The sequence below is a fragment of the Lemur catta genome, chromosome 1 (genome assembly GCF_020740605.2).
Source record: "Lemur catta isolate mLemCat1 chromosome 1, mLemCat1.pri, whole genome shotgun sequence".
NCBI classification, from domain to species: Eukaryota; Metazoa; Chordata; class Mammalia; order Primates; family Lemuridae; genus Lemur; species Lemur catta.
This window is the reverse complement of record NC_059128.1, coordinates 38,420,233-38,447,886: the sequence shown is the minus strand read 5'-3', so window position 1 is coordinate 38,447,886 and position 27,654 is coordinate 38,420,233. Positions and strand designations below refer to the sequence as shown.

General features: G+C 35.8%; 2 protein-coding genes across 2 annotated transcripts in view; one reads left to right on the top strand and one right to left on the bottom strand.

The window, feature by feature from the left end:
• On the bottom strand, positions 1-4,493 carry LOC123620130. Its single transcript, XM_045525519.1, has 5 exons — positions 4,148-4,493; positions 3,556-3,951; positions 3,360-3,485; positions 2,912-3,219; positions 1-1,055 (listed from the first exon to the last, which is right to left on the bottom strand). The coding sequence occupies exons 1-5, from the start codon at positions 4,491-4,493 to the stop codon at positions 21-23; spliced, it is 2,211 nt and encodes a 736-aa protein (XP_045381475.1). The 3' UTR covers positions 1-20.
• The window catches only part of ARID4A (AT-rich interaction domain 4A), a 67,722-nt gene continuing 43,576 nt past the window's right edge, over positions 3,509-27,654 (top strand). The window contains exons 1-9 of the mRNA XM_045566519.1: positions 3,509-3,655; positions 4,755-4,811; positions 6,621-6,731; positions 9,008-9,073; positions 10,082-10,172; positions 19,261-19,340; positions 19,426-19,520; positions 22,618-22,750; positions 27,006-27,085. Of these exons, the coding sequence (XP_045422475.1) occupies positions 4,806-4,811; positions 6,621-6,731; positions 9,008-9,073; positions 10,082-10,172; positions 19,261-19,340; positions 19,426-19,520; positions 22,618-22,750; positions 27,006-27,085 (662 nt within the window). The 5' untranslated portion in view covers positions 3,509-3,655; positions 4,755-4,805. The remainder of the gene's footprint in view (positions 3,656-4,754; positions 4,812-6,620; positions 6,732-9,007; positions 9,074-10,081; positions 10,173-19,260; positions 19,341-19,425; positions 19,521-22,617; positions 22,751-27,005; positions 27,086-27,654) is intronic.

Sequence of the window (27,654 nt, the reverse complement as noted above, 5' to 3'; positions counted from 1 at the left end):
TAGGCTCAAACACATCTTTATTAATCAAAATAGGAACCATTACAATCAACACATTTTTGCCAATGAGAAATAAGTTTGTTTATTCCCATAGCATAAAAATCTGTGCTTCGGGATTTGACAAACTCTTGGAAAGCATTTTCTGCATCCTGCTGGTTGTGGAAGTGTTTTCCCTGAAAAAAGTTATCAAGATGCTTGAAGAAGTGGTAGTCAGTTGGCGAGAGGTCAGGTGAATATGGAGGATGAGGCAAAACTTCATAGCCCAATTCGTTCAACTTTTGAAGAGTTGACTGTGCTACATGGGGTCGCGCGTTGTCATGGAGAAGAATTGGTCCCTTTCTGTTGACCAATGCTGGCTGCAGGCGTTGCAGTTTTTGGTGCATCTCATCGATTTGCTGAACATACTTCTCAGATGTAATGGTTTCCTCAGGATTCAGAAAGCTGTAGTGGATCAGACCGGCAGCAGACCACCAAACAGAGATCATGACCTTTTTTTGGTGCAAGTTTGCCTTTGGGAAGTGCTTTGGAGCTTCTTCTTGGTCCAACCACTGAGCTGGTTGTCGCCCATTGTCATATAAAATCCACTTTTCTTCCCATGTCACAATCCGATCAAGAAATGGTTCGGTGTTGTTGCGTACAATAAGAGAAGACGACACTTCAAAATGACGATTTTTTTGATTTTCGGTCAGCTCACGAGGCACCCACTTACCAAGCTTTTTCACTTTTCTAATTTGCTTTAAATGCCGAACAACCGTAGAATGGTTGACGTTGAGTTTTTCAGCAACTTCTCGTGTAGTTTTAAGAGGATCAGCTTCTATGATTGCTCTCAATTGGTCATTGTCAACTTCTGATGGCCGGCCACTGCGCCCCTCATCTTCAAGGCTCTCGTCTCCTTTGCAAAACTTCTTGAACCACCACTGCACTGTACGTTCGTTAACAGTTCCTGGGCCAAATGCCTTGTTGATGTTCCGAGTTGTCTCCGCTGCTTTACGACCCATTTTGAACTCGAATAAGAAAATCGCTCGAATTTGCTTTTTGTCTAACATCATTTCCATAGTCTAAAATAAATATAAAATAAACATCAAGTAATAAATCATTAGCAAAAAAAATACAGCGAGAGATGTACATTAAAATGATGTACAACATAACCACATTTAAGATGTATTCCAATATTAAACGGCAAATTTCAACAATGTTAAAACCACAATTATTTTTGCACCAAAACATAGAATATTTTATAAAAGAAAACCTTAAGAGACAAAGCCCTCTGTATATTAATATATAAGCACAGTATAAACTGTAATTGCCTTTTATTGGTAGGATACAAGAGATTTCTGTTCTTTTTTGTTTTTTTAGTAATTTCCAAATGCCCACTAACATGTTATTTAGATCAGCTAATAAGTGTTTAAGGTTGAGTAATGGAATTATGGATGATTAACCCCTGCAAAGTTCAGTAGTATTATATTGTTTTATAATTTCGTTTAAAAAAATTGCTACACTCCTAAACACTGTTAGTGACAAGATCTGTGCTGTATGAGAAGTTTTTAAATAGGGGGGGAAAAAAAGAATCACAAAAGTATCCAGATGTTTCATGATAAAATCATTAAGTGCCTAAAAACCCAGAAATGAGAACCACATGAATGGGTAAACAAATCCATAAGGATGTTCTAATTTGGGGGTTTCATTCAAAAATATTATCAGTAAGGTAGTTATACAGACTCGTTTGAACCCTTGGCCAAACAGAACATCTTTTAACTACCATTCTCGTATTTATTTACTGGTCCACAGAAAATTTTCCAAATGGTCCCCTCAATTCTGAGGATTTTTACAGACATCAAGGACTCACCTCGGTAATAGTTTGGGGTATTTGTTACTGAGATGTCCTGTTTTCTTCAGCACAACTGCCAAAAAAAACCCCCAGTAAATTGTTAAATCACTCAATCATTTTCTGGTCTTGAGCCCCACCAAATACAGCAATAGGGTTTAAAAGAGGTATTGAGAATAATTATAAGTATCCAGTGTGACTAGGTCACTCACTTGAATACCCGACATACGTTTCACTTTCTTAACGAATAATTTTGAGAGAAATCACTGTTAGGAACAAAAAATTGATCCTGCTTTAGTTAGGTATTCTCTTATTTAGTAAATTTAGTCTCTGTGGATTATTGACGATATTTAACGTTCTAAAACTTACTTCATTCTTTAAAACAACTACTCAATTTCCAATGCTTAAAATACGTTAAGTTTTTGTTTCACATTACAGAAAAAAAGATGTTAATAGAATAAGACCAACATCTGTCCTATTGGGCGGTCCTTTTATCTGAAGTATTTTCAGTCCCCGAAAAACCACTGCTACTTCGTTTCAAAAAGTAGCATAAGCCTCGTGCAAAGTGACACAGACGCTTGTCTCAGGTCACAGTAGCAGCGCCCGTGCTGGCAAGCAAATTCCTTAGCACTCCGAAAGCCAGAGCTTTCTCCAGTTTCCTCCATAGCTTTATCGCGTGAGGAGCACGCGGAAACACCTCTCCCCACGCAGAATGTTTCTAAGAACCATGTCTTCCACGTCTTAAGGAGACCCACACAGCCGGTGCCACTCGGGTGGAGAATATGGAAGTCCCCGAAACGCATTTCCAAAAGGAGGAAAAACAGCTCGGAAAGAGACAGAATCCAGAATATTTCTGAGCAGCCCAAAGGATCACCTCCAAGAAAGACTTGCACATCTCCCCAGCCTCTTTCTCTTTCTCTCGGCGGGAGAGGAAGCCTCGCCCCCTTTCATCCCGCCTCCTTTCCCCCCACCCCGCGAGGGAGCACTCACTTCACCATGGCTGCCCGCGGCCCCTTCACTTCCGGTGCCGGTGCCGATAGAGCTGCGCCATCCCCCCAGTCAATCGGACAACCATAGCCTCAAACTGACCTTTTTGACAGCTCTGCGACTCCTCCGACCAGGACTAGGTGCTGTCCTGGAGAGAACGGTGGATGGGTGCCCCACTAAAATAAATCTACCGGATAAGGACTCCGCTCCTTTCACGCCAGAAGCATAAAATGCGATAGAGCTGCGGCTACCGCTGCCGAGACAAAATGGCGCCGAGAAGCGGTTTAGCGCAAGCGCCTTGGAAACACCCTGCCCCGCCCCCGTGTAAGCCTCTGGCTGCAGTTCTGGGTTCCGTTTCCATGGGACACTCCGCCGCCAATCCTCGTGCCGAACTGCTCTTCCTGACCCCTCTATTCACCAATCAGTGCTCAGTCAAGCACATCCGGAGTCGTCTCTACCAATCATTTCCCAGGACTTGCTTTCTCAATACCCAATTCTCCAATAACGTTGGTCTTCGGAGAAAGCCAATCATAAGTGGAGGATGGCCTACCTGCTGTTTTTCGCACCAATCCGTGAAGTTTCAGAGCTACATCCAATGAGGACGACAGGTAGCGAGGTCCAATCCGAAGCTCTTCGGCGTCATGAGCAGCCAATAGGAGTTCGTGTAGAAGCGAGTCTGCTCAACAGCTTGTTATTTGGTGGATTGTGGCAGTAAATCGGGCGAGTGGGGAACCGGGCTCAGGAACTGCCGTCGCGGCCGCGAGTGGTGCTGCCGGGACGGGGGCCCCTGGGGGTCAGTGGGGCGGAGGACTCAGGAGCTGACAGCGCGCACTTCACCCGCTGTTGGTATGTGGGGAGAAAGGAAGCGCGGAATACTGAATGGACGAAGCGGCAATAGCAGCTGGTGCTGCTGCCCGGGGTCCCGGTGCAGTTGGAAGCTTTGGAGGTGGGGAGGCGGATGCTAGGCAAGTGGTGCAGCGAGCGCAGGGGAAGGGGCAAGTCGTGAAGCAGCGGCACCAAGTGCAGGAACCGCCGCCGCAGCCGCCTCCTCGTCCGCTTCCCCGGGTTCCCCGGGAAAATGGCTGTGGGGCTGGCCGCGCCGCTAAGTTTGCTTCCGCGGGGTGAGGAGCGGGCTGCTTGGACTAGCCGGCCCCCTCAACTCCGTGGCGCGTCCTCCACTGTGGAGTCCGTGGCAGGACCCAAGGGGCTGGGGGCTGATACCTCTCTGGGCTGTACAAAAAGTTGAGGCGGGCGCGGGGAGGAGGCGGTGGCTGCCGCTGTGCGGCTCCCCTCCCCTCCCACACCCTGTCCGGCCACCTCCCCTCCTCCCCCCCGCACCCTCAACCTCTGTCCCCTCCACCGTTCGGGTCTCCCCGAGCACTCGCAGCTCCCTGCTGAAGGCCGCGGCCCCTGCCCCTTCGGGTGAAGGAGCGCTTCTCCTTCCTGACATGGTGCAGAGCGAAGGAGGGAGAGCAATGGCGCCGTGACACTCCGCTGCCGCCACCGCGGGCCCGGGGCGGGCCGAGGGGGCCGAGCGGCGGAGGCGGGGCGCGGGCTGAAGTCGGGGTATCAGGGGGCGGCCGAGCAAAGCCTGGGCGGGCGCCTCTCTGGCGGACCTGGGAAAGCCTAAACGGCGCCCTGCTCTTGTCCAGAGCGATCTGTCCTGGGGCTCCGAGTTGAGCATTCCGGGTCAAAGTGGCCAGCGAGGCGGGGGTGCCGTGGGCCGCTGGCAAGCTCCGGGGCGGAACGGGCTGCCCTTATGCGCGCGTGGGCTTCTCGCTGCCCCCTGAGCTCCCGCGTCCTGGCTGCCCACTGAGGGGGTCTTGTCCCTTGCCTGCTGAGGGTTCTGCCCCTCCCCGCTGGCGTTTGTTTACTTTCTTTCCCTTCGTCGCTCCCCGCTGTTGACTGATTCTGTGCCTGTCTTTCTCCTCCCCAATGGTTCTAGCAACAGCGAAGATAGCTCGTTGAGCTGGAACCCCAGAGATCACCAATAAAAATGAAGGTAAGTGAAGTCAACGCTGTCCTGATCCTCGTGCCCTGGGCACTGCCAGTCGTGAGGCTGGTGCCGTGAAATGTCATTTTTTTTTGCTACTCAAAATTGATTTCCCTACTAAGCAACACTTTCAGAAATCGAGGACTCGTTGAATGGGTGAGAAATGATCTGTGTGTCTAAATGCAGTCAGTTCGGCCCCTCTGTGTAGCAGTTAGCACTTTGGAAAGGCTGGTGCAGCCTTTCAATTGTTGTCCATTCGGATAGTATTTTTAAACACTTCCTGTGTTGGCAGCAACCTTTGCAGAAGTGAAGCTTTTGTCCTGCTTTGGCTCTTTGGGGGATTTTTTGAAAAATTTTTTCTTCTCCAGTGCCAATGCGATTTTGTAAGAGAATATGTGGATTGGATAAGGAAAGTATCATTTCTTCTGGGGATAACATGAACTTCTCTGGCTAAAATATTTGAAGTTGATCTGAAACTAATAATGCTTAGTTCTAGTTAAATCCTTATAGTAAATATTTTAAAACATACCCATCCTAAAACTGTGTGCGTGTGTGTATACACACACACACACACATACATAAATTCTTCTCAAAACAACTGCGAACACATGTGGATGTTTAAAGAGAAAGGAAGCATTCCACTGTACTGTGGCCATTGGAATGTTTCAGGTTAGATACTTACTTGCTAAATGTATTCCTCTTCGATTTTCATTGTAAATGCAATGACTTTAAAGGGTACCTGATTCTTGTGTTATTACTGTTTCAGTATATTAAGCTCTGAAATATAGCATTTGCCAAAGCTGTCTCTTGTTTTGCTATTTTCTTGAAGTGACATATTCAACCTTCTTTAATATTACTTGGGAAAACTTATTGGAAAGTGAAAAATTGTTTTCTACTTAAAAATGTGTCTCTAAAGTGTACATTGTTGCCTTTGCCCATAGCAGTGTTGAATTGAACTTGTATGATTACACCTAACTTTTGAAAAAAATAGGCACGATGACAGATTGAGATAGCGATCATCCTGTTACTGTCAAGATTAAAATGAATGGTGAATGAAATTTCTCACATCTTTCAATGTATCATTCTGATCATGACCATTTTCTAAAAGTAGACATTTCTTAGTAAAGCTTATATTTTATACTAAGAAGATTAGTGTGGTAAACTCTAGGTATGCCTACAAGTTTTGAATCATCAGTTCATATCTGCATTCATTGGCTGAATTCAGACATAAAATTTTTCAAATGCAGCTGGTAGCCAATGAATTTTCCAAATGTTAACTTTTTTTTTTAAATCAAAAGGGTTAGCTTCATTTCTTATCTATATAGTTACATTGTATTTAAAAATATTGCTTTTTTATGTAGCTATATCAATAAACATTTAATTATTGTTAGTGTTAATTTTAATAGCAATGTTTCTTTTAACTTAAACAATTTTTGGGAGGCCATAAATGAATAATATAGTTTTATAAGCATTTATTATAAGATGCTTTTTCTGTTTTTTCTTATTTTTCCACTTCTTATATAAATTATAATTTTTTTGAACACTTTGTATATAGAGAAAAAACATTATTGTATTTCCTTATCGATAATTTCTAATTACAACTTTAACACATTTTATAGTATCAAGATATCAGTATATAAAATGAAAGATTGTTAATAAAGTGTTTGCTTTAGGGGTCTTTTTCAAATTATCAATGATATTAATAAGCAAATAATTTTAATGTTCTTATTACTTTAAATACAGAACCTTATCATGAGACTTGAGGTTGGTGTAGGGAGAAATAATAGTGACATTCATAGTTTATGTTCCTTTCATCAGGCGGCAGATGAGCCTGCCTACCTGACAGTGGGAACTGATGTCAGTGCCAAGTACCGAGGTGCCTTCTGTGAGGCCAAGATTAAGACTGTGAAAAGGCTGGTGAAAGTTAAGGTAATTTTTCTTTTTTTTTTTTAATGCAACAGTTTTATTAACTCTGGATTGAAGAAAATCAGAGAGAGCGAGACTGTAAATCAACATTTTATTTATTGAGTCATTGCTGTGTGAAAGCACTGTTATATACTAAACTTATAGAAAAAGCACATTAAGAATTGAGAAATAAAGAACTCAGAAGGAGAAATTATTCTAAAATGCTTCTATCAAAATACCATGATCCTGATAGTTCCTGTCATTTGGATCTTTTTTATTTGTGGTAGCATACTTAGGCTGTAATTATTTTCTCCCGTTTCATAATGTTCAGGTAGAGAAAATTTTAGTGATTAGAACAATACAGTGGCAATTATGTTTTTGAGACAGTATAAAAATGATTCAATAATTTTATTTTTAAGATGCTTTTATGACCAGAAAAAGGTTAACTGATTTCTGTACAGTATTTGGAAACATAGAAAAGTACAAATGGATTAATATCCATAGCTTACCTCTCAGAAATAACTATTAACATTTTTTGTGTTTCTTTCTAGGAATTTTCCTATGTATTTTTAAGTCTTTGTCACTTTGTACTTGGCAAAGTAATCCATGCTTATTATAAACATTTTTAATGTTGAGGTCTGTTATAATATTACTATCATTCTTATTACTACTGGATCATACTGAATTTGCAGTTTGCAAATTTTGCTTTATTCACTTATATATCTGATGTTTTCCTACCAGAATTAGTCACTGTAAAAGGAGGAAACATCTGACTTGTTCTATGCCTAACACCTAGAGTAGTGCTTGATATATAATGGATACTCAAAATTTGTTGAGTCAATGTATCAGTGAATTAGAACAGTGATTCTCAAAGTATGGCCCTAGACCAGCAGCTTTAGCCCTACCTGGGAACTTGTTCAAAATGCAAATTCTGGCCAGGCGCGGTGGCTCACACCTGTAATCCTAGCCCTCTGGGAGGCCGAGGCGGGTGGATCGCTCGAGGTCAGGAGTTCGAGACCAGCCTGAGTGAGATCCCGTCTCTACTAAAAAAATAGAAATAAATTATCTGGACAACTAAAAATATATATAGAAAAAATTAGCCGGGCATGGTGGCACATGCCTGTAGTCCCAGCTACTGGGGAGGCTGAGGCAGGAGGATCGCTTAAGCCCAGGAGTTTGAGGTTGCTGTGAGCTAGGCTGATGCCACGGCACTCACTCTAGCCGGGGCAACACACTGAGACTCTGTCTCAAAAAAAAAAAAAAAACGCAAATTCTCAGGCCCACACCCCAGACCTACTGAATAAGAAACTCTGGGGGTAAGATCCAGTAATTGTGTTTTAATAAGTCCTCCACATGTTTCTGATGCACATTAAAGTTTGAGAACTGTTGAACTAGAGGAAGGTGATTTGTGTGGTAGATAAATAGATTTATATATAATTATTATAATATTTCTATATAAATTTTGATCTGCCGATGAAGCTTTTCTTCAGGTATTATTAGGATAGAATGTCATTTGACATTCACTTCTTATTTCATACAGCCTTTTTACTGTGTCAACTATAGGATTTGCTTAAACAATATTTATTTGGGATTCTTTGACAATTTTAACTTTTCATTAGTATTGTGGTTCTAATTTTTTAAAAATCAATACAATGATTATTTTAGGAGGTCTTATCATGCATACATTACCTAGATTTTGAATTTATTTATTTGGGTAATTGCTCTATTATGGATGGTTATCCTGTTTATTTGGGAGGATGTATAGTAGAAAGGAGCACTTGTTTGTAAGAAACACAGAATTGCCTATCATGGTTATTGTTCAGATTTACTTTATAAAGGACTAAAAGAGTTCTGACTTTAATTTGTTTAATTTGTTTACCTTTCATATAGGCAAGGTAGTTTGATACTTTTTGTATCAAACTTCACCAGGTTATACAATCATAACGTTTTATGACTTGTTGATAAAAAGCAATAAAGACAGTTTTAAGCTTTTTACAGTAATAACTACAGGTTATAAATCTTCGGTAGTTCATTCAGTAAACAGTTATTAAGTGTCTATAATATGCATTGACATTTGCTAACCACTGATGATATAGTAATGAAGGAGGGCCCCAGCCCTCAAGGAGCTCAAGTTAATGAGAGAGACAATAAGCATAAATACAAGACAATGTGAAAAGTATTATACTAGACCTAACCACAGGGTGCTAAGAAAGCATAGATTAAAGACATTATTGTTACAGTGTTACTATAAATGTATTTTAAAAGTAACATGTAAATTATTGTGCAAAAATGTTTTTCAGGTACTCCTAAAACAGGATAATACTACACAACTGGTGCAAGATGACCAAGTAAAGGGTCCTTTAAGGGTATGTATGTTGTGCAGTTTAAAATCTAAAATAATCATAGATTCATACTGTAATTGACCATCAATTTTACATTTGTACATACACTTAAAATTTTATAATAATTTTAATCAGAAAACAAAAATACAAATGAGGGGTTTGTTAGTATAAATTATGATATTGCAATGGCTGTATTCTTAGTTTTAGAATATTAAAAATCTTATGGAAGGGAAAGTTAATACATATAAACATGTTAAATTTTCACTCACCTTTTGTTTTAAATTTTTGAACTGAATACTTGACTTTGTTTTTTACATTGTTGCTATATCTGAGGTGATGTTTAGCCTGCTAAGATGTATACAGTATCATATACTGAATCTTCTGTTGTTCTAATTTACCAAGTAAATTATGTTCATTTTATAATTCAATTTTATGAATACCTATATTATGTTTTCCATCCATTTCTGGCCATTTGTTTATGTAATAAATCTTTGTTATGTCAGAGTACCACTTCGGTTAATATCTGATATACAAAGGTCTGGAAGCTGAAAGAAGGTCAACTGGTCCATCCTTCTCTCTCCAGGTGAACCTTTATCTAAAAGGTCCCTTAGATACAAATGCTAAATCCAATATTTTTATGAAAGTTGAGGCTATTTTAGTTGTCTTATGGTTTTATGGTTTTTATATTTAATTTTCTTGGAGGCAGTGTGATACAGTGAATAGGCTCTGAAGTAAGATTTAAGAGACTGAGTTCTCATGCTGGACTCTGCAAATTATTTTCTTTTTCCAAGCCACAATTTTCAATATGTAAAGTAGAGGTAATAATAGCTACCTCACTTTTTGTCAAAGTGTTTTGGGGCTCAAATTACATAATGAATATATGTGTACTATGAGTGATAAAGATCTAAGCCAATAAAAGGTAGAATTATTATAAGCACTATATTATTTTTCTAACCCAGATCATATAGTTGGTGGGAGTGATTTGGTTTATTTGTTTAAATTTGGTAAGGAAATTTGGATTTCATGTTTTAGGTTGGGGCTATTGTTGAAACAAGGACATCTGATGGATCTTTTCAGGAAGCTATTATCAGCAAGTTGACAGATGCTAGTTGGTATACCGTGGGTAAGTAGTTAAGTAATTTAATGTATAGATTTGATTTGGAGGTTGCATATACCTCTATTTTGTGGGTACACCGAATCATTGTGTTGGCAAAGAAATATGCATTCTTTCCTGTCAATTTTCTGGATATAACTAGTTAAAATTTTAATGGTACCCTGCAGGTAACAAAAGTAATTATCTCTTAAAGTAACTTGGCTGTTTGTGTCTATTTCATTCAAAAATTTACTTCTGTTTTAGGTTATTTTGATGTTTTTCTTTAGGAAAACATCACTTTAGAAAAGCTTTCTTTAGGAAAGTTAGATTGTATGATTATTGTTTTTTAATAAGAAAAGTCAATAAAACAGTATTATAAATAGACATTTTCACTTTTTTCTATAATTGCAATTAAAATTGCATAGTTACAATCTTATTGTCGTCCTACATGTTTTATATAAGGGTAATGTAGATGATGTCACAGAATTTATGAACTAAAAAAAATCTGACCTTAGTAGACTAAAGACCAGGTGCTTGTACCTTCATTTTTGACTTTTGATACAGTATGGTCTCTCTTATTAACAGCTTTTAAGAAAGATGCAGTTAATGTGAATGCATTCTTAACGTTCCACGCATAAGCTTATACTGGCTTTAAAAAGCTTTACTGTAGTGAGAAGCAACAAGTGTAATAATACATGTAAGTTAAAACCTAAAAGTAGTACTTAAATAGTTGCTGTCATTATGTTGATGAAAAAAGCAAAGGTAACATTTCCAAATCTCCTCTCAGTACTTTCAAACTACACAACCCTGTGGATAGCATCCAATCCTTTGTCTTACATTGGACACCTATAACATTGTTGGTTTTTACATTTATATGTTGGTTTAAGAGGTGTAATTATAGTGTGGTTTCCTTGTAGAAGGAAAAGAAATGACCATTTAGGTTTACTTTTAGTTTACTTGGTTTGGTGCTTTGGATAAAAATCATTCATTTCCAGTTTGATGCTCAGATCTGTGAGGAGTATGCTTTGGTTAAAAATTGTAGTCCCTGTGTCTTGTGGCTTCTATCAGTAGTAGCAATTTGCTTTATGTAACTACGTTTTCCAACCTATTTTATTCTTTCTGGACCTCCTAGAAGTTGGTATTGGTTCACATGGTGCTATTATTCTAAACTACATATTTTTAGGAAGCTCACTTGTGGCTACTGATATTTGTTAGAGATTTAAAAACTAAACTTAATGTTAACTCTTAGAGATTAGGTAAATATAATTTTGCTATATTAAACAAGGCACTGGTAACAATTGTAGGACTTGATTGGTAAGTGTAGAATCATGGGAAAATATGCATATTCAAATACTATAATAATATTGTATCCTATATTATAGTCACTATCAAGGTTGTACTCACATTACTTGTGAAGCTTTACTGATACAATGCTTGTGCTCTGCAGAAGCATTACCTTGCAGATTTTCACATTCTGGGTTCCTGCATCCTATAGTAATTATTCAGTTATGAGTAGTGATCTCTATCCTCCACGTAAGTGGCATTTTAGTGTTTCTAAAAACATGTTACTACTGAGCATTCTCTGTGGTGATTTTCTATGTTGGGTGATTACAGAAGAAATTGTATAATTTTTCTTTTCTTTTTTTTTAATTTATGTTTCATGTCCTTCCAATGAATATAATTCTTGTTTTCAAAGAGCTTTAGAATTTTAATTGCATATAGTTGAGGTATCAAGCATTAGTGTACATAAGAATCACTTGGTGCTTGCCTAGAAAAATGAGAATTTGAGGACCCTGAACCTCTTCCTTTATAGTAGTTCTGGGGATGGCAATACAAGAACCTTTTTATAAGGATGTTGGATGATTCTGAAGCAGGTATTACACACTTAGGAAAACAGCAAGAAACAGATTTATTTGAGAGACAAATTCAAAATATTAAAGATTTTTGCACTTACATGCATGAAGATTGATCTATAAAAGTTTAAGATTTTTAGAGGTACTGTTCACTTCAGAATACTCAATATAGCACTCTGCTATAAGGAACATGTAGGTATTGAAGGATGTGTACCACATAAAGAATGATCAGAGTACAATGATCTTAATTACTAGTTGGTTTAAAAAGATGGCAAAAGGAAATGTGTGATCTTTCACAGGTCATGAACTTTCTATTACGTATTTTTCTTTTATTGAGTGCCTACTTCCTATTTGGTTTAATTGCTCTTTCTGGAATTTTTCTGGATTGCTAATTTGTAGCAAAATATTATATAGGTAGAATCAGAAAGTTATACTAAGTGTTAATGGCCTCCATGATCTTTTTTGGTTTCACGAGATACCTGAAATTATGTCAGATGATGAAAAATGAAACAAAAGAATATACCACATTGCTGGTTTGGATCAAATGGAAGTGATGATGATTAGTAATCTAAAGTTATCGTTAGAGTCAGTGATAGTAACTCCTTATGTAATATAGACATTAAATTTCTCTTCTGTTATATATGAATAATTTTGAAAGAGACTATGGATGTAATATGACTTGGTTTTTAAAATGTAATACCTTGCCCTTTAATCTTGAACAATGAATAGCACCAGCTCAGAGTTTTGTTTTGTTTTGAACATTAGAATATTTTCTCTTCCTATTCCTACCATAATTTATTCATTTGATAGGGTTTTTTGTTTTTGAGACAGAATCTTGCCCAGGCTGGAGTGCAGTGGCATGATCATATCTCACTGCAGCCTCCAACTCCTGGGTTCTGGGTTCAAGTGATTCTCTTGCTTCAGTCTCCCCAGGAGCTGGACTACAGGTGCATGCCACCGTGCCCACCTAATTTTTATTTTTATTTTTTGTAGAGACAGGGTCTTGAGTTGCCCAGACTGATCTTGAACTCCTGGCCTCAAGTGATCCTCCCAAAGTGCTGGGATTATAGGTGTGAGCCATTGCACCCAGCCATTTGATAGTTTTTATCCTTGCATTTAAGATAAGGAATCTAGAAAATATGGAAGTTTGTTATCTGTTCAGTCATTCAACAGTTGTCAAAATTAGGATTAGCATTTATATCTCCACTTAAATGTTGCCATTAACTCCTGGTAGATACAACCGTCAATGACACATCTTGAAAGTACTCTTATTTTGCCCTTTTGTAATATAAAAATAACACGTTTGAAAAATGCCAGTAATTCTAGTAATTTACATATAGAATGTACATACACACATCATATATCAAGTTTAACACTAAAATCTATTCTGCCATTTGTATAATATTTTTATAATAAATGCTTCTTAAGATTCAGGCTTTTTGTGCCTTGTAGTTACTATTTTGAACATTAGTTATATCAGATTTCATGGAAGTACTAGTTAAATTGAGTAGACTCCTCTAGAGGAGAAATTAGATTAAACTGGTGAATTTACTGAATTTTGTACAGTGTGCTACAGGCTTATAAGGCTTTTAATTTAGTCAGACCCTTTTGTGAAAAATGTTTTACCCAAAATCAACCACAAAATGTTTTCAAAACCAGATGTTTATTCCACTGACAAGAAAATCATTCATTAAGGAAAAAAGTACTAAGCCACAAAGAAATTTATTTAGTCCTGTGATAGGCTTTAACCCATTGTTTAAACGGCCTTCCATAAGACTTAGTATTCTCATGATATTTTGTTAATGTAATTATATATTTGAGTGTTAATTTCTTAAGTTTCCAGATTCCTGGAGTTTTTTTTTTAATCTTAGCTGCTGAGGGACTCCTATAGTTATCATAGATGTTTCTGTGAATAACAGAACTATTGGAGCTAAAGCAATCTTGAGCAAAAAGAACAAAACTGGAGACATATCACTACCTGATTTCAAAATATACTACAAAGCTATAGTAATCAAAACATCACAGTACTGGTATAAAAACAGACACATAGACCAATGGAACAGAATATAGAGCCCCAAAATAAATCCACACATTTATGGTCAATTAATTTTTGAAAAACTTGCAAAGAACACACAATGGGAAAAGGACAGATTTTTTTTTTTTTTTTTGAGACAGAGTCTCGCTTTGTTGCCCGAGCTAGAATGAGTGCTGTGGCGTCAGCCTAGCTCACAGCAACCTCAAACTCCTGGGCTTAAACGATCCTACTGCCTCAGTCTCCCGAATAGCTGGGACTACAGGCATGCGCCACCATACCCGGCTAATTTTTTATATATATATATATATTTTAGTTGGCCAGATAATTTTTCTATTTTTAGTAGAGGCAGGGTTTCGCTCTTGCTCAGGCTGGTAGATTCTTCAATAGAGTGTTAGGAAAACTGAATATCCACATGCAGAAAAATGGAAATAGACCCTCGTCTTACACCGTATATAAAAACCGACTCAAAGTGGAGTAAAGACTTAAACTTAAGACCTGAAATTCTAAAACTACTAGAAAGAAAATATAAGGAGAAAGCTCCATGACAATGGAGCTGGGCAATGATGTTTTGGCTATGACTCCAAAATCACAAACAAAAGCAAAATAGACAAATGGTATTATGTCAAACTAAAAAGCTTCTTGCACAGGAAAGGAAACTATCAACATAATGAAGAGATAATTTTCACAATAGAAGAAAATATTTGCAAGCCAAATATCTGATAAAGGGTTAATATCCAAATACATAAGCAACTCAGTAGTAAGAAGACAACCTGATTAAAAAATGGGCTAAGGTTTGAATAGACATTTCTCAAAAGAAGACATACAAATGGCCAACAGTGTTTGAAGAAAATGTTCAACACTAGTAATCATCAGGGAAATGCAAATTAAAACTACAATGAGATAACACTTTATGCCTGTTAGAGCGGGTATTATCATCAAAAAGATAAAAGATTGTGAGCACTAGCAAGGATATGGGAAAAGGGAACTTGTGCACACACTGTTGGTGGGAATGCAAATTAGTACAATCATCATGGAAAACAGTGTGAAAGTTTCTCAAAAAATAAAAAATAGAATTACCACATGCCCCAGCAATCCCATTTCTGGGTATATATACAAAGAAAATGAAATCAGTTACATCAAAGAAATATCTGCGCTCTGTGTTTATTGTAGCACTGTTTGCAATAGCGAAGATACGGAATTAACCCAAGTGTCTATCAGTAGGTAAATGGATAAAGAAAATGTGGTATTATGAATACCATTGTGAAATAGTATTCCACAATGAATATTATGTGGAATAATATTCAGCCTTAAAAAAGGAGATTCTGTCATTTGGTACAACATGAATGAACCTGGAGGACATTCTGCTAAGTGAAAATAATTTAATCCCAGAAAGACAAATACCACGTTATCTCACTTATATGTGGAGTATAAAAGTCAAACTCCTAGAGGAGAGTAGAATGGTGGTAATCAAGGGCTGGGGCAGGTTAGGAGTGGTGAGGGATTGGGGAAATGTTGGTCAAATGATACAAAATTTTAGTTAAACAGGAGGTATAAGTTCAGGAGATCTATAGTACAATGTGGTTGCTATAGTTAATACATTGTGTACTTGAAAACTGCTAATAGTAGATTTTAAGTGTTTCTCACCACAAAAAAAGAAATAAATAAGCATGTGAGGTAATGCATATGTTAATTTGCTTGTTTAGCGATTCCACAATGCATACATACTTCAAAACATGTATACCGTTAATATATACTATTTTCATTTGTCAAAATATTGGTTTACCTAGTATACATTTATTTATTTTCAAATTTTTATTCATTTATGCAAAGAATTTTGTTAATCGTAACTGTTATACACAGATATAACAATAATGATACTTATTTTTCCAAAATCAGAATTCTTGACTTCCTCCTCTGTCTTCATTTTATACTTATGCTTTATACCTATTATCTCTTTTGATATCTCCTTAACTAAATTGTAGCTTATTGGTTAACCTTCTGATTCTCAATTTCTTTATCTGTAAAAAGAAGATAGTGATGCCTACCTTGCAGAAGCTTGTTATGAGGATTAGAATATGGTGGAAGCTTAATAAATGATGGCCAATTATATTTATGGATAAAGTTAATTTACGCTGATATTATCTTACTGTCTTCCAGTATCTATCAGTGCTTTGATAACAGGGAGCTAGAGCTTTCATATTTAGTAGTTCATCAGATCCCTGTTTCTTTTTGTTTCTTTGAATTCTAACAGATGTGAGTTAAGATTTGTATATTTGTTTGCATTGCCATTATTTTGTCTATTTTGTTTATGATTAGTGTTACTGTGAGATCTTGGCTTTGTCATTTTCCTCTAAATAGATTTTAGTATTTAAATCTCTATTAGGGTTCTCTGGAGAGACAGAACCAATAAGATAGATACAAATATTAGAGAACATTTATCAGGGAAATTGGCTCAGGTAATTATGAAAGCCAAGAAGTCCTGCGATAGGCCTCTGCAAGCTGGAGACCTGAGATGTCAATAGCTTGATTCAGTTCAAATCCAGAAGCCTCAGAACCAGGGAGGCGGATGGTGTAATTCACGGTTCAGGCCAAAGGCCTGAGAATCTGGGGGACTGCTGGTGTAAGTTTCAAGTCCCAAGACCAGAGACCCTGGAGTTCTGTTGTCCAAGTGCGGGAGGAGGAGAGTGTCTTACCTCCAGGAGAGAGAGAGGATCTGGGCCTCCAGCTGTTTGGGTGGTGCCGGTGCACATTGACAGCAGATCTTCCCTACTTGGTCTACTGACTCACACACTAATCTCTGGAAACACCCTCATAGACACATCGAGAAGTAATGCTTTACCAGTTCTCTAGGTATTCTTTAATCCTGTCAAGTGACACCTAAAATTAACCATCACAATGTCTAATATAATAATGGAGATACTACTTTTGGCTCATATGCATGTTCTGTTGCACTCAATGAATAATCTGTTCAAATGCCATTTTTGGCAAGTATAAGACATTTTGTAGAATTACTACATCCTTGTAGTCTCACTTTTTTCTCTTAGACTGCTGTAGTGTAAGTCTGAACTAAAAAGAAGGTAAACTTACTATATACAGCAGTTAATTATTTCACTCTTACCAAAAATGCTATAAAGTCACTCTTCAGTTCCTACAAATTTTGTAGTCTTTTAAATGATACTTCTAACATGGAAGTTAAAGAGGAAGCTTCTTATAGATGGAGCTTTTTCATGGTTTTGGTAATTAGGGATGTCATAAGTATACAACATTGAGTTTTCCATTTGTCTTTCAGAAAATCTTGAAAAGTTACATGACTTAACAAATGTATAAAGAAATCAAGTACATATATTTGTATAGTTTTGTGAATTAAAAAAACTTAAACCTTTTCTCTTTGTTCACTGGAAGTTGGAATTGTTCCTGTGTAAAATTATAAAATAGTTGTTTGTACCATAATACCGTTTTGAGAAATCCTTTGATTTTTACTTTATTTCTATCCATGATAAAGTATGTTGAAGTGAAATGAATTTTTCTCTTCAAAACTCTGATTTAATTTCAAATGATGATTTTAAAAATCTAGTACTAAGGATATTAAATTGTTGAAATTTTTCATCAGAGCATTTTGATTTAGGGCTGCCATTGATTAATGATAGAACACTGTGGAAAAGATTGTGTTATGTAAATTTGACAGTATTGGTCTTACATTCTCATTTTCCCTTCTCACAACTCTGTATAACTGTGTGTCTAACGTTACCATCTTTGGTATTGTAGGCATTAAGGAAAATTGGAACCATTAATTGGAACCATTTATTCTTTATGAAATCTTATGGACACTAATACTAACATGAAGAATGCTTTTAAGTTTGGTTTGTGATAATTTCAATGAATTTTTAAAGGAACAGCGGTTTATTTATTAGACTTGATGACACTATATGAATCATGATTTTGATATAAATATTTAGGACACTATTAATCAAGTACAGATCAGTGATATAATTGATGGAAGATGTTTTGTTTTATCCTGTCATTGTGTCTGTAGGTAGTCATCAATTTCTGAATCAGTGACAGTATATAGCACAGCTGCTTTTGTGGAGTCATTATGGTACTTTGAATATGTGCTTCAGGAGCTTTTAATTTTCTCTACATTATCTCCTGCATGTAAGAGAACCTAAACTAGATATCTTTAGTCTAAGAGTAAGAACTGATTGAAATACATAAATATTGAACATGTTAAGTGCTTTTATATAATTTTCTTTTAAAAACTTAGTCATTAAAAATAAGTATATGGTTTGATGACAAAGTATTTGCTAATAAGACATCCTTTTTTTAAGAAGAAAATTCAGGATTATAATTATATAAGTAACCAATTAAAATATTCTAAGATATTATTAAATCAAGGTAATGTAGAATTTCCCTTTATTAATACTAAATTGTTAGAATGGAAAAGCATTTAGAATTATGAAAATTAGGATTAAATCTTAATCGTTTTTGGGTAACAAGCTTTCCTCTGAATATATTCTTTTCATAAGATGTACAAACATTGTTGACTAAACATATGCATTTTAAGTATCTGAGGTAAGGATTCTGTCTTTTATTTCTTCATAACCCTGGGTAATGAGATATCTTCTAAGGGCATTTTTAAAAAAAATAAACTTTGTAATTTGATATCTTTCTGATGTTTCCTTGTTTCAACCTTTATTTCTAAACTACTTATATCCTTTTCTAGCAAAAGAAAGAACTTGAATTTTAAGACTTTAGGATTTGGCAGCCAGTACTTCTATTATGGTAGGTTATCATGCAAATAAGTAAAAGCAGTGGAATAATCCACAGCATTACCAGGAGTCAAACAGTTTCTGGAAATTAGGGGTACTCCTTTGATAACTGTTGTGGAAAAACCCATAATACTACTTTTTTTAAAATCAGGTTTCTGCTCATTCTTCTAGGATTATGGGTAATTTAATATTTTGCTTTGACTAGGTTCCTCATGAGTTACGGTCATTCTGAAGTGATAGAAATAAAAAAAAAAAAAGCAGTTGTGGGCAACCATTTAAGCTATGTTTGTTTGGTACGCTCAGAATGAAAAATGTGGTATGCTCATTTGAAAAGGTTTTGAAAAATGACTAACAAATACTTGTTCTTACAAATATTAAGCTTTTATAATTAATAGCATTCTGTGCCATTAAGTTTTTATTTAATTAGAGTGCATAAATTCTCCAATATCTTGTGCTTATTGTAGTGTTTGATGATGGTGATGAGAGAACACTGAGACGTACCTCGCTTTGCCTGAAAGGGGAGAGACATTTTGCAGAGAGTGAGGTAGGATTACATGGATGGACTATTTGGGTTAAATAATAGCTACTGATCTAGAGATAAAATTTGGTTTAATCTGTTTTTTATCCAGACACTTGACCAGCTTCCATTAACAAATCCAGAGCATTTTGGAACTCCAGTCATTGCAAAGAAGACAAACAGAGGAAGGAGGTCTTCTCTTCCTGTGTGAGTTTTTTCATATATGGTATCATTACAATATAATTATTAGAACATTAAACATGTGATTTTCCTAGATGGGCTAAATTTGTTTGGGTAACCTTTCCATAGCATCTTGTATCCTTATGGTAGATGTTTTTCTTTGAGCAGACCTTGTTCTTAACTATGCCCATTACTTTGCCCAAGAGTTATCACACCACCTTTTTCAAAAAGGTTGTTTGTTTTAAGTTACTTTGCCTAAATCCTTAATTGATATGATGATTTTCCTATTTAAAGTGAGTCTATGTGGGTTTTTTTTATCTTTTTATTTTGAAAACATTTTAAACTTAAAAATTGCAAGAATAATACAATGAACTTAATACAATGAACTTCTGTGTACTCATCTAGATTCACCAACTGTTGACATTTTTGGACAGATTTGCTATATCATTCCCTCTCTTTATATATACATATTATAATTATTTTTCAATTTTATGATTTTATTTTGCTGAACTATTTTAGAGGAAGTGGCAAGTATCATGACTCTTTACTTTTATGTACTTTAGAACAAAGAGATTCTCTCACATAATCATAGAATGAATATCAAATTCAGAAAATTTAACATTGGTGGAATACTATTGTTAATATGTAATTTTGGCAATTGTCCCACTAATAGCCTTTATAGCATTCACTATTTCCCTTATTAGAGTCCAATCCAAGATCATGCATTGCATTTAGTTTATATGGTTCTTCAGTCTCCTTTAATGTGGAAAAAAGTTCTTTAGCCTTTTTTTCTTTTTCATGATACTGATATTTTTGAAGAGTAGTTTGTAGACTATTCCTCAACATGATTTGTCTGATTGTTCACTATTAGATTCAGGTTATATGCTTTTGACAGAAATACCATAATAAGTAGTGTTGTCTTCCTTAAGGCAGGCACATCAAGAAGTGCATGTTACCAGTTTGTTCCATAATTGTTGATATTAACTGTGATCACCTGGTTAAGGTGATATCTGCCAAATTTCTGAACTTCGGAGTTACCATAGTTACCATTTTTCCCTTTGTAATTTATAAATAATCTGTGTGAAGATACTTTGATAGGAATATCCTATTCCTATCAAACTTTCATTTGGTGGTTTTATCATCCACTGATAATTTGTGACTAAATCAATTAATGCTATTATGATAGCAAAATGGTGATTTTTCTAATTTTTCATTCCCGCTACATTTATTAGTTGTCATTTAACTGTAATGAAAATCTTTTCCTAATCATCACAATGGATTTATGGATTCTAATTTTATATAATAGGTTATAATTCATTGTCACAAAATTCATTTTGTTGCTCAAGTTGTCCCAGATTTAGTCAATCGGAGCCTTTCCAGGCTGGCTTCTGTGCGCTTTTGATATATCCTCACCATTTCTTGAGTACTTTTTCACTTTCTGGCATGATGAGGTAATCTAGGCTCATATTAGTCTTTTTCTGCCCCAGCTTTGGATTTGGCTATTTTTATAAGGGTCCCTGGTTCCTTTTAGTGGGAAATAATATTCAGAAACCAAGATCCAGGTATTATATGTACCCATTGCTACTGGGAAGTATATATATAATGAAGATTTTAGATGGCAAAGTCAAATAATACCTAAGCTGCAAATCAGAAAGTAATAAAAAACCCTCTGAGGACCCTAAATAGAAATCCCAACTCAGCCAATTACTAAATATGTCACTTTGGGAAAATTACTCAAGCTCTTTGAAGTTAAGTACAACTTCTTTGAAGTTAAGTACATTTACATATATTAACTCTAATCTTCATAAAAACGTATAATATTTCTAGTTTATAGCTAAGGAAAATGGGAATGATAAATGTCTTGCCAGTTTTTGTGAGGATTAGATAATGTATATAAATTTATCAATATATCATAAGTACTTAGTACATGATATATATTTAATAAATCATTAATACCCAGTATTTTATTCATAAGCTAGTTCAATAGACTTTTACTGAAAGTGTCCTCAATTTTAACAAGTTGAGTCATCTGGTTTCTCAGAGTGCAATAGATTTGAATAGGCAAATAGAGGTCTTGGAAGGAAAGATAGAAAAGATTAATAGATGCAGACAATAAAGAAAGTAATGTGGTAGAGTTGATAGCTCACAAGTCTGTGAGGAAAAGGACTAAAACCTTAAAAGGACAAGGAACTAAATGGTTTTGAGCCATTTAATAAGCGTTAATAGCTCTGCCTACTTTAGTAATATCTTCAAGAAGGTGTCAAATTATTCAGTATGTATTCATCAAGAATTCAGCTGGGCATAGTGGCTCATGCCTGTAATCCCCGACTTTGGGAAGCCAAGGCGGGAGGATCACCTGAGGCCAGGAGTTCAAGACTAGCCTGGGCAACAGTGAGACCCTGTCTCCACACACAAAAAATTAGCTGGGCCTGGTGGCATGCTGTGCCTGTAGTCCCAGCTACTCAGGAGGCTGAGGTGGGAGGATCACTTGAGCTCAGGAGTTCCAGGTTACAGTGAACTATGATTGCACCACTGCACTCCAGCCTGGGCAACACAGCAAAACCCTGTCTCAAAAAAAAAAAAAAAAAAAAAAAAATTCAAATGAGAGTACATACTCATTTTAAAAAAATATGGGCTTAAAATTAAAAATACATGTTGTTGACATTAAGGGTAAGCTGTAGTTTTCCAGATAAGTTACCTAAATAAACCTTCATATGTGTTTTAATGAGATATTTTTGTAGCCAGTTAGAAAGTTAAAGTTATGTTATCTGGTGTCTGGCATGAAAATGGAAGGGCAATCTTTTATTTAAAAAAATGTGTGGCACAGTAAGTACTTAATGGTGGTGTAATTAGGCTTTTCTGTCCCAGCTGGTGGTTGGCATGAGAGCCTAAGTCCAAGTACTCATTGATCTAGTGAAGTGGACTCAGTTACCATAGACAGCTCAGGACCACATACTTCTGTGAGGCAAAGGAAGTATTCATCCCCTCAATTACAAGAATGAAGAGGCACCTACTGCAGGGTAATCCATTAGGAATTGAATTGACCATGTTAAATTCACACCACTCTGACTGTATCAAACAATGGTTTGTGTTAGGATAATGATCAAGTTATTCTAACTTTCAGTACCGAAGATGAAAAGGAAGAAGAAAGTAGTGAAGAGGAAGATGAAGACAAGCGACGCCTCAATGATGAATTATTAGGAAAAGTTGTAAGTGTGGTATCTACAACTGAGAGGAATGAATGTTATCCTGCTTTGGTAAGTAATGTTTCTTTGCAAGGTTACTCAACCATGTAAATATTTATTTAAAATGGATTTTTTTTAAGCTAGTCAAATTTAGCAGTAGGGGTTGTATACTAGCTTTAGTGACACTAATGTTAATAAGTTCTGATAACCCACTACTATTGGACCAGCTAAAATGGATTTTTTAAAAGCATTTAAAAAACTTTGAAAATATTGGGCCAGGCATGGTGGCTGACACCTATAATCCCAGCACTTTGGGAGACTGGGGTGGGAGGATCGATTGAGGCCAGGAGTTTAAGACCAGCCTGGGCAACATAGCAAGACTTAATCTCTGCAAAAAAAAAAAAATAATAATAATAATTTAGCTGGGCATGGTGGTGCACGCCTGTTGTCCGAGCTACTTAGGCAGCTAAGACAGGAAGATCACTTAAGCCTAGGAGTTCTAGGCTGCAGTGAGCTGTGATCTCGCCACTATACTCCAGTCTGGGCGACAGAGCAAGACCTTGTCTCCGAAGAAAAAAAAAGGTATTAAACAAATTTGAACTTTATTGGAGATTTAAAAATTGAGGAGTCATAGTCAGGTCCAGAATACTTCATTGTGTTCTTTTGTTATTCTCTTTCTTTAATTCTCTATAACTGTTTCTTGAGATCTTTCCTTTCTTCCCTCAAAATGTGTGCAGTGGTTTCTTTTTACTTTATTCTTATTACCATGGGTTCCCTTAAATTGATTTTTGAAATTTTTCTTTGTTACATTCAGACTAATTTTCCAGAACTAACTTTTATAGAGTTTTTTTTTAATATTGATTTAATCATGATAGTTCCATATTTTTTTTTAAAATAAAAAACCTCTACTGAGTCTGCCTAATCAATCTATTTTGCATTCTTTAAGTAGATATTAGAGGCCATCTCTAGCTCTTAGTTGACTTGCTATTTTCAATGTAAACTCATTTGTTCTTAAATGCCACCTATGTAAGATAACTTTTCTAAGCTTTTACCCTGTCTTAATTAGTATTTACCGAGCATCTGTAGTGAGTTCATCTTTCTTCTGAATTTCTTAGAAGAGAAAGAAGTGGGAGACTTGCAGCACATTGCCCTCAAGAAGCTTACTATACACACAACATAGTAATTAAGGAGTATGTAGTAAATTTTAAAAAATTTGGTACACACTGGAGTAGGACAGGGAATATTGAAAAGGAAGGGTTCACCCAGATTTTCAAGAAGGGTTTGGAAATGGCAAGTCTTAAGTGGGTTGGTAGAGAAAGCTAATCTTTGCTTACATAGGGAAGGAATAAGAAGAAAAGATAGGCAATTATTTCATGAGAGCTATCAAAAATACTTGGTGATGCCTGTCTCCACTTCTTCTCCTCCTCCCCTTCCTCCTCCTCCTCCTCTGTCATTCCCTCTTAAATACCTTGTCAAGATCACCTCAAGTTCTGCCTTTTCTCCCTTCTCTAAGTACTTTTTTTTTTTTGAGACAGAGTCTCACTTTATTGCCCGGGCTAGAGTGAGTGCCCTGGCGTCAGCCTAGCTCACAGCAACCTCAAACTCCTGGGCTCAGGCTATCCTACTGCCTCAGCCTCCCAAGTAGCTGGGACTATAGGCATGTGCCACCATGCCCGGCTAATTTTTTCTATATATATTTTTTTAGTTGGCCAGATAATTTATTTCTATTTTTAGTAGAGACTGGGTCTCGCTCTTGCTGGTCTCGAACTCCTGACCTCAAGCGATCCACCCGCCTCGGCCTCCCAGAGGGCTAGGATTACAGGTGTGAGCCACCGCGCCCGGCCTCTTCTCTAAGTACTTTTAACATAAGTATGCTCCTTTGAGTTTTGATACCATTTATCTCCAATAATTGTGGCATAAAATATATCCCCAATTAGATTATAATTCTTTTAAGAGCTGAAACGATTTTTTTAGCTTTCTATGTACATGTAAAATATATTTTTACTCAGTTCCTAGATAATAAATTTACGTAAGGAAAATCCTGAAAATCCTTTGAACCTTTTCAGTTATATAGGCAGAAAAGTAAATGGATTTCAATTCAGAATAATCAGATCATAGTTTGGCAAGATTCTTTTTTTAATTTTTTTAACAACTTCATTTACTCAACAGATGTATCACTTGTCAGGTGATACTGAAAATAAAAGATAGGACACCATTCTTACCTCTGATGATTTTATGTCTGATGCAGAGAATAATTTAAGTAACTGTAATACAAAATAGTATATGTTCAGTATTAGGATTTCTTGGTCTGAGAGAGGACATTTATATGAAAAAAATACAGAAAGCCTTCATGAAGCAAATGCTTTTGAGCTGAGCATTGAAGGATGTAAAGTTTGTAGACAGAGCTTCACTAGAGGACTTTCTTAGAGAAAATGAAGTAAGTAAATCAGAAAACCAAAAGGTTTATTCATGGAACTATTTGCTCTGGGAATCCATTTTACCTAAATATTTGAGGTGGGTAGGAGAATAATAGAAAATATGACTTCAAAGATAATTTGAATTTAGGGCAGAAAGGTGTTTAAAAGTTCATCTAAGGAATTTGGACATAATTCTGCAGAGAATTTTATAGAAGAGTGGTGTTACTTGAGCTGCATGTTTAGGAAAGTCAATGAGGCAGTGATATGTTAGACCAGTTGTTGGAAAGACTGGAGGTAGCAGGATCAATTTGACGGCCATTAGAGTAGTTCACAGGTGAGGTAATGAGACCTTGGGTTGTGCCTACTCATCATGTAAGACTTACCTTAAGGTTTTGTTGCCACACCTTTTCCTTGCCCATGCTGTGTTAAATCTTCCTCTTACGTGTTTCCATATTATTTTATGCCCACTGTACTTATTCCCCATTGTGTTTTTTTGTGTATATTTTAATGTTTCCCCTTTTATTATACTCTAAACTCCTTGAGGGTAGGCACAACTTTATTATTAATCTAATATTAGAAGCACCTAGCAAGCAAACAAACAAAAACCATTTACTTCCATCTGTTGTTAAGACAGCTTATGTGACTGCCAGGAATACTTAATTATCTGGATATTCACTTTTCAGTATGATAACCATGAGCCATATGTGGCTATTTGAGTTTAAATGTAAATTAATTAAAATTAAATAGAATTAAAAATTCAGTCTCTCAGTTGCATCAGCCACATTTCAAGTGCTAAACCCCATGTGACTCATTGGTACTGTATTGGGCAGTCCAGATATGGAACATTTCCATCATTGCATAAAGGTGTGTGAACAGTGCTAGATTGTGGCAGAGTGGCTAGTATTAGGGACAGCATGAGGCAGGTACTTTAATTATTTTTTTTAAATATAAAGTTTGAAGTTTTATAAAGTATACAGAGATTATTTTTTAATGATACTGCTTAAATATTTATTATTTTCAAAAGTTAAGAAATTTTTAAAAGTTGTTTATATTTTCTTTGATTTGTTTTAATTACTAAAAATTATACATGCCCTGGTAAAAAGATAACTGGTGTTTTTTTTAAAACAAATATCCTGATTTGAGAATAGATCCTGGCCAGGCGTGGTGGCTCACGCCTGTAATCCTAGCACTGTGGGAGGCTTAGGAGGGAGGATTGCTTGAGCTCAGGAGTTTGAGACCAGTCTGAGCAAGAACAAGACCCTGTCTCTACCAAAAATAGAAAAAATTAGCCGGGCTTGGTGGTGCACACATGCCTGTAGTCCCAGCTGCTTGGGAGGCTAAGGCAAGAGGATTGCTTGAGCCCAGAAGTTTGAAGTTGTAGTGAGCTACTTTGATGCCACTGCATTCTAGCCAGGGTGACAGAATGAGACTTTGTCTCAAAAAAATAAAATAAAATAAAAATAGATCCTGATTCACATATATTTAAAAAATTTTTTTTTCTCTATTTTTTTTTTGTTTTTACTGAAGGCAACACATGTGCATTAAAATTTTAATATGCCAAATTTTCATCACAGATCATTTTACTTTTTGGATAATAAATAAATTATTATTTAGCTTATAATAAATTCTAATATTTTGAAAGTGCTGGCCACATATTAATTTATATTTCATTAATTATTTTTTAATCTAATGACTATGGATAAATTAAATATGTAGAAAACCAATATACTAAACAAAAAATATAAGGAGATCTTCTTTCACAAGTAATTATAATGGGAGCTATTCACAATGAAGCTGTTTCTTGTAAAATAATCCTTTTGAGAAGTTAAGGGATCCAGAGTTCTTTTTAAAAATGTTCTTTTTCTGAGAAAGGGAAATAGGAATTAATCTGTTATTATTTTATATTTCAGGTGGTATCTCCCAGCTGTAATGATGATGTCACAGTGAAAAAGGATCAGTGTTTAGTTCGGTCATTTATAGATTCTAAATTGTGAGTGAATCACTTAATAATGTTACATGGGAGGAAAAAAATGGAATCACAGTGATAGACTTCTCCCCCTAAGTCTTTATTTTTAGAAGTCTAATCATTCATGAACTGAAAAGTTATCTAATATGTTTTGACTTTTTGTAGTGTAGGGTATTTTTTCCTGATAAATTTTATATAAAAACTGTGAACAACAATATGTAAGAACAATATTAAAAAGTTTTTTAAAAAATAGAGCATGGTATTTTTTCTGTAATTGTAAAATTCTGTAGTTTTATCAAGTGTACTATTTCATATTAAGAATTATGAAACTTATTTTTTAATAGAATCTATATTACCAGAATAATTATTTTGACATTTTTCTGATTAAAAACCAGACTTTTAGAAACATTTCCCTAATCTCATCCTTGCTTTGTTACCAAAAAGTGTAAAATTTAAAAGTATATATATTTATTGAGTTATGAAAAATTCGATTTGTGAAAAATTTAATACCAAAATATATCTTACAATGATAAAAATATTTTAATAATACCTTCTAGTAAATGAGCTTTTTTACTAAAATGAATAATATAATT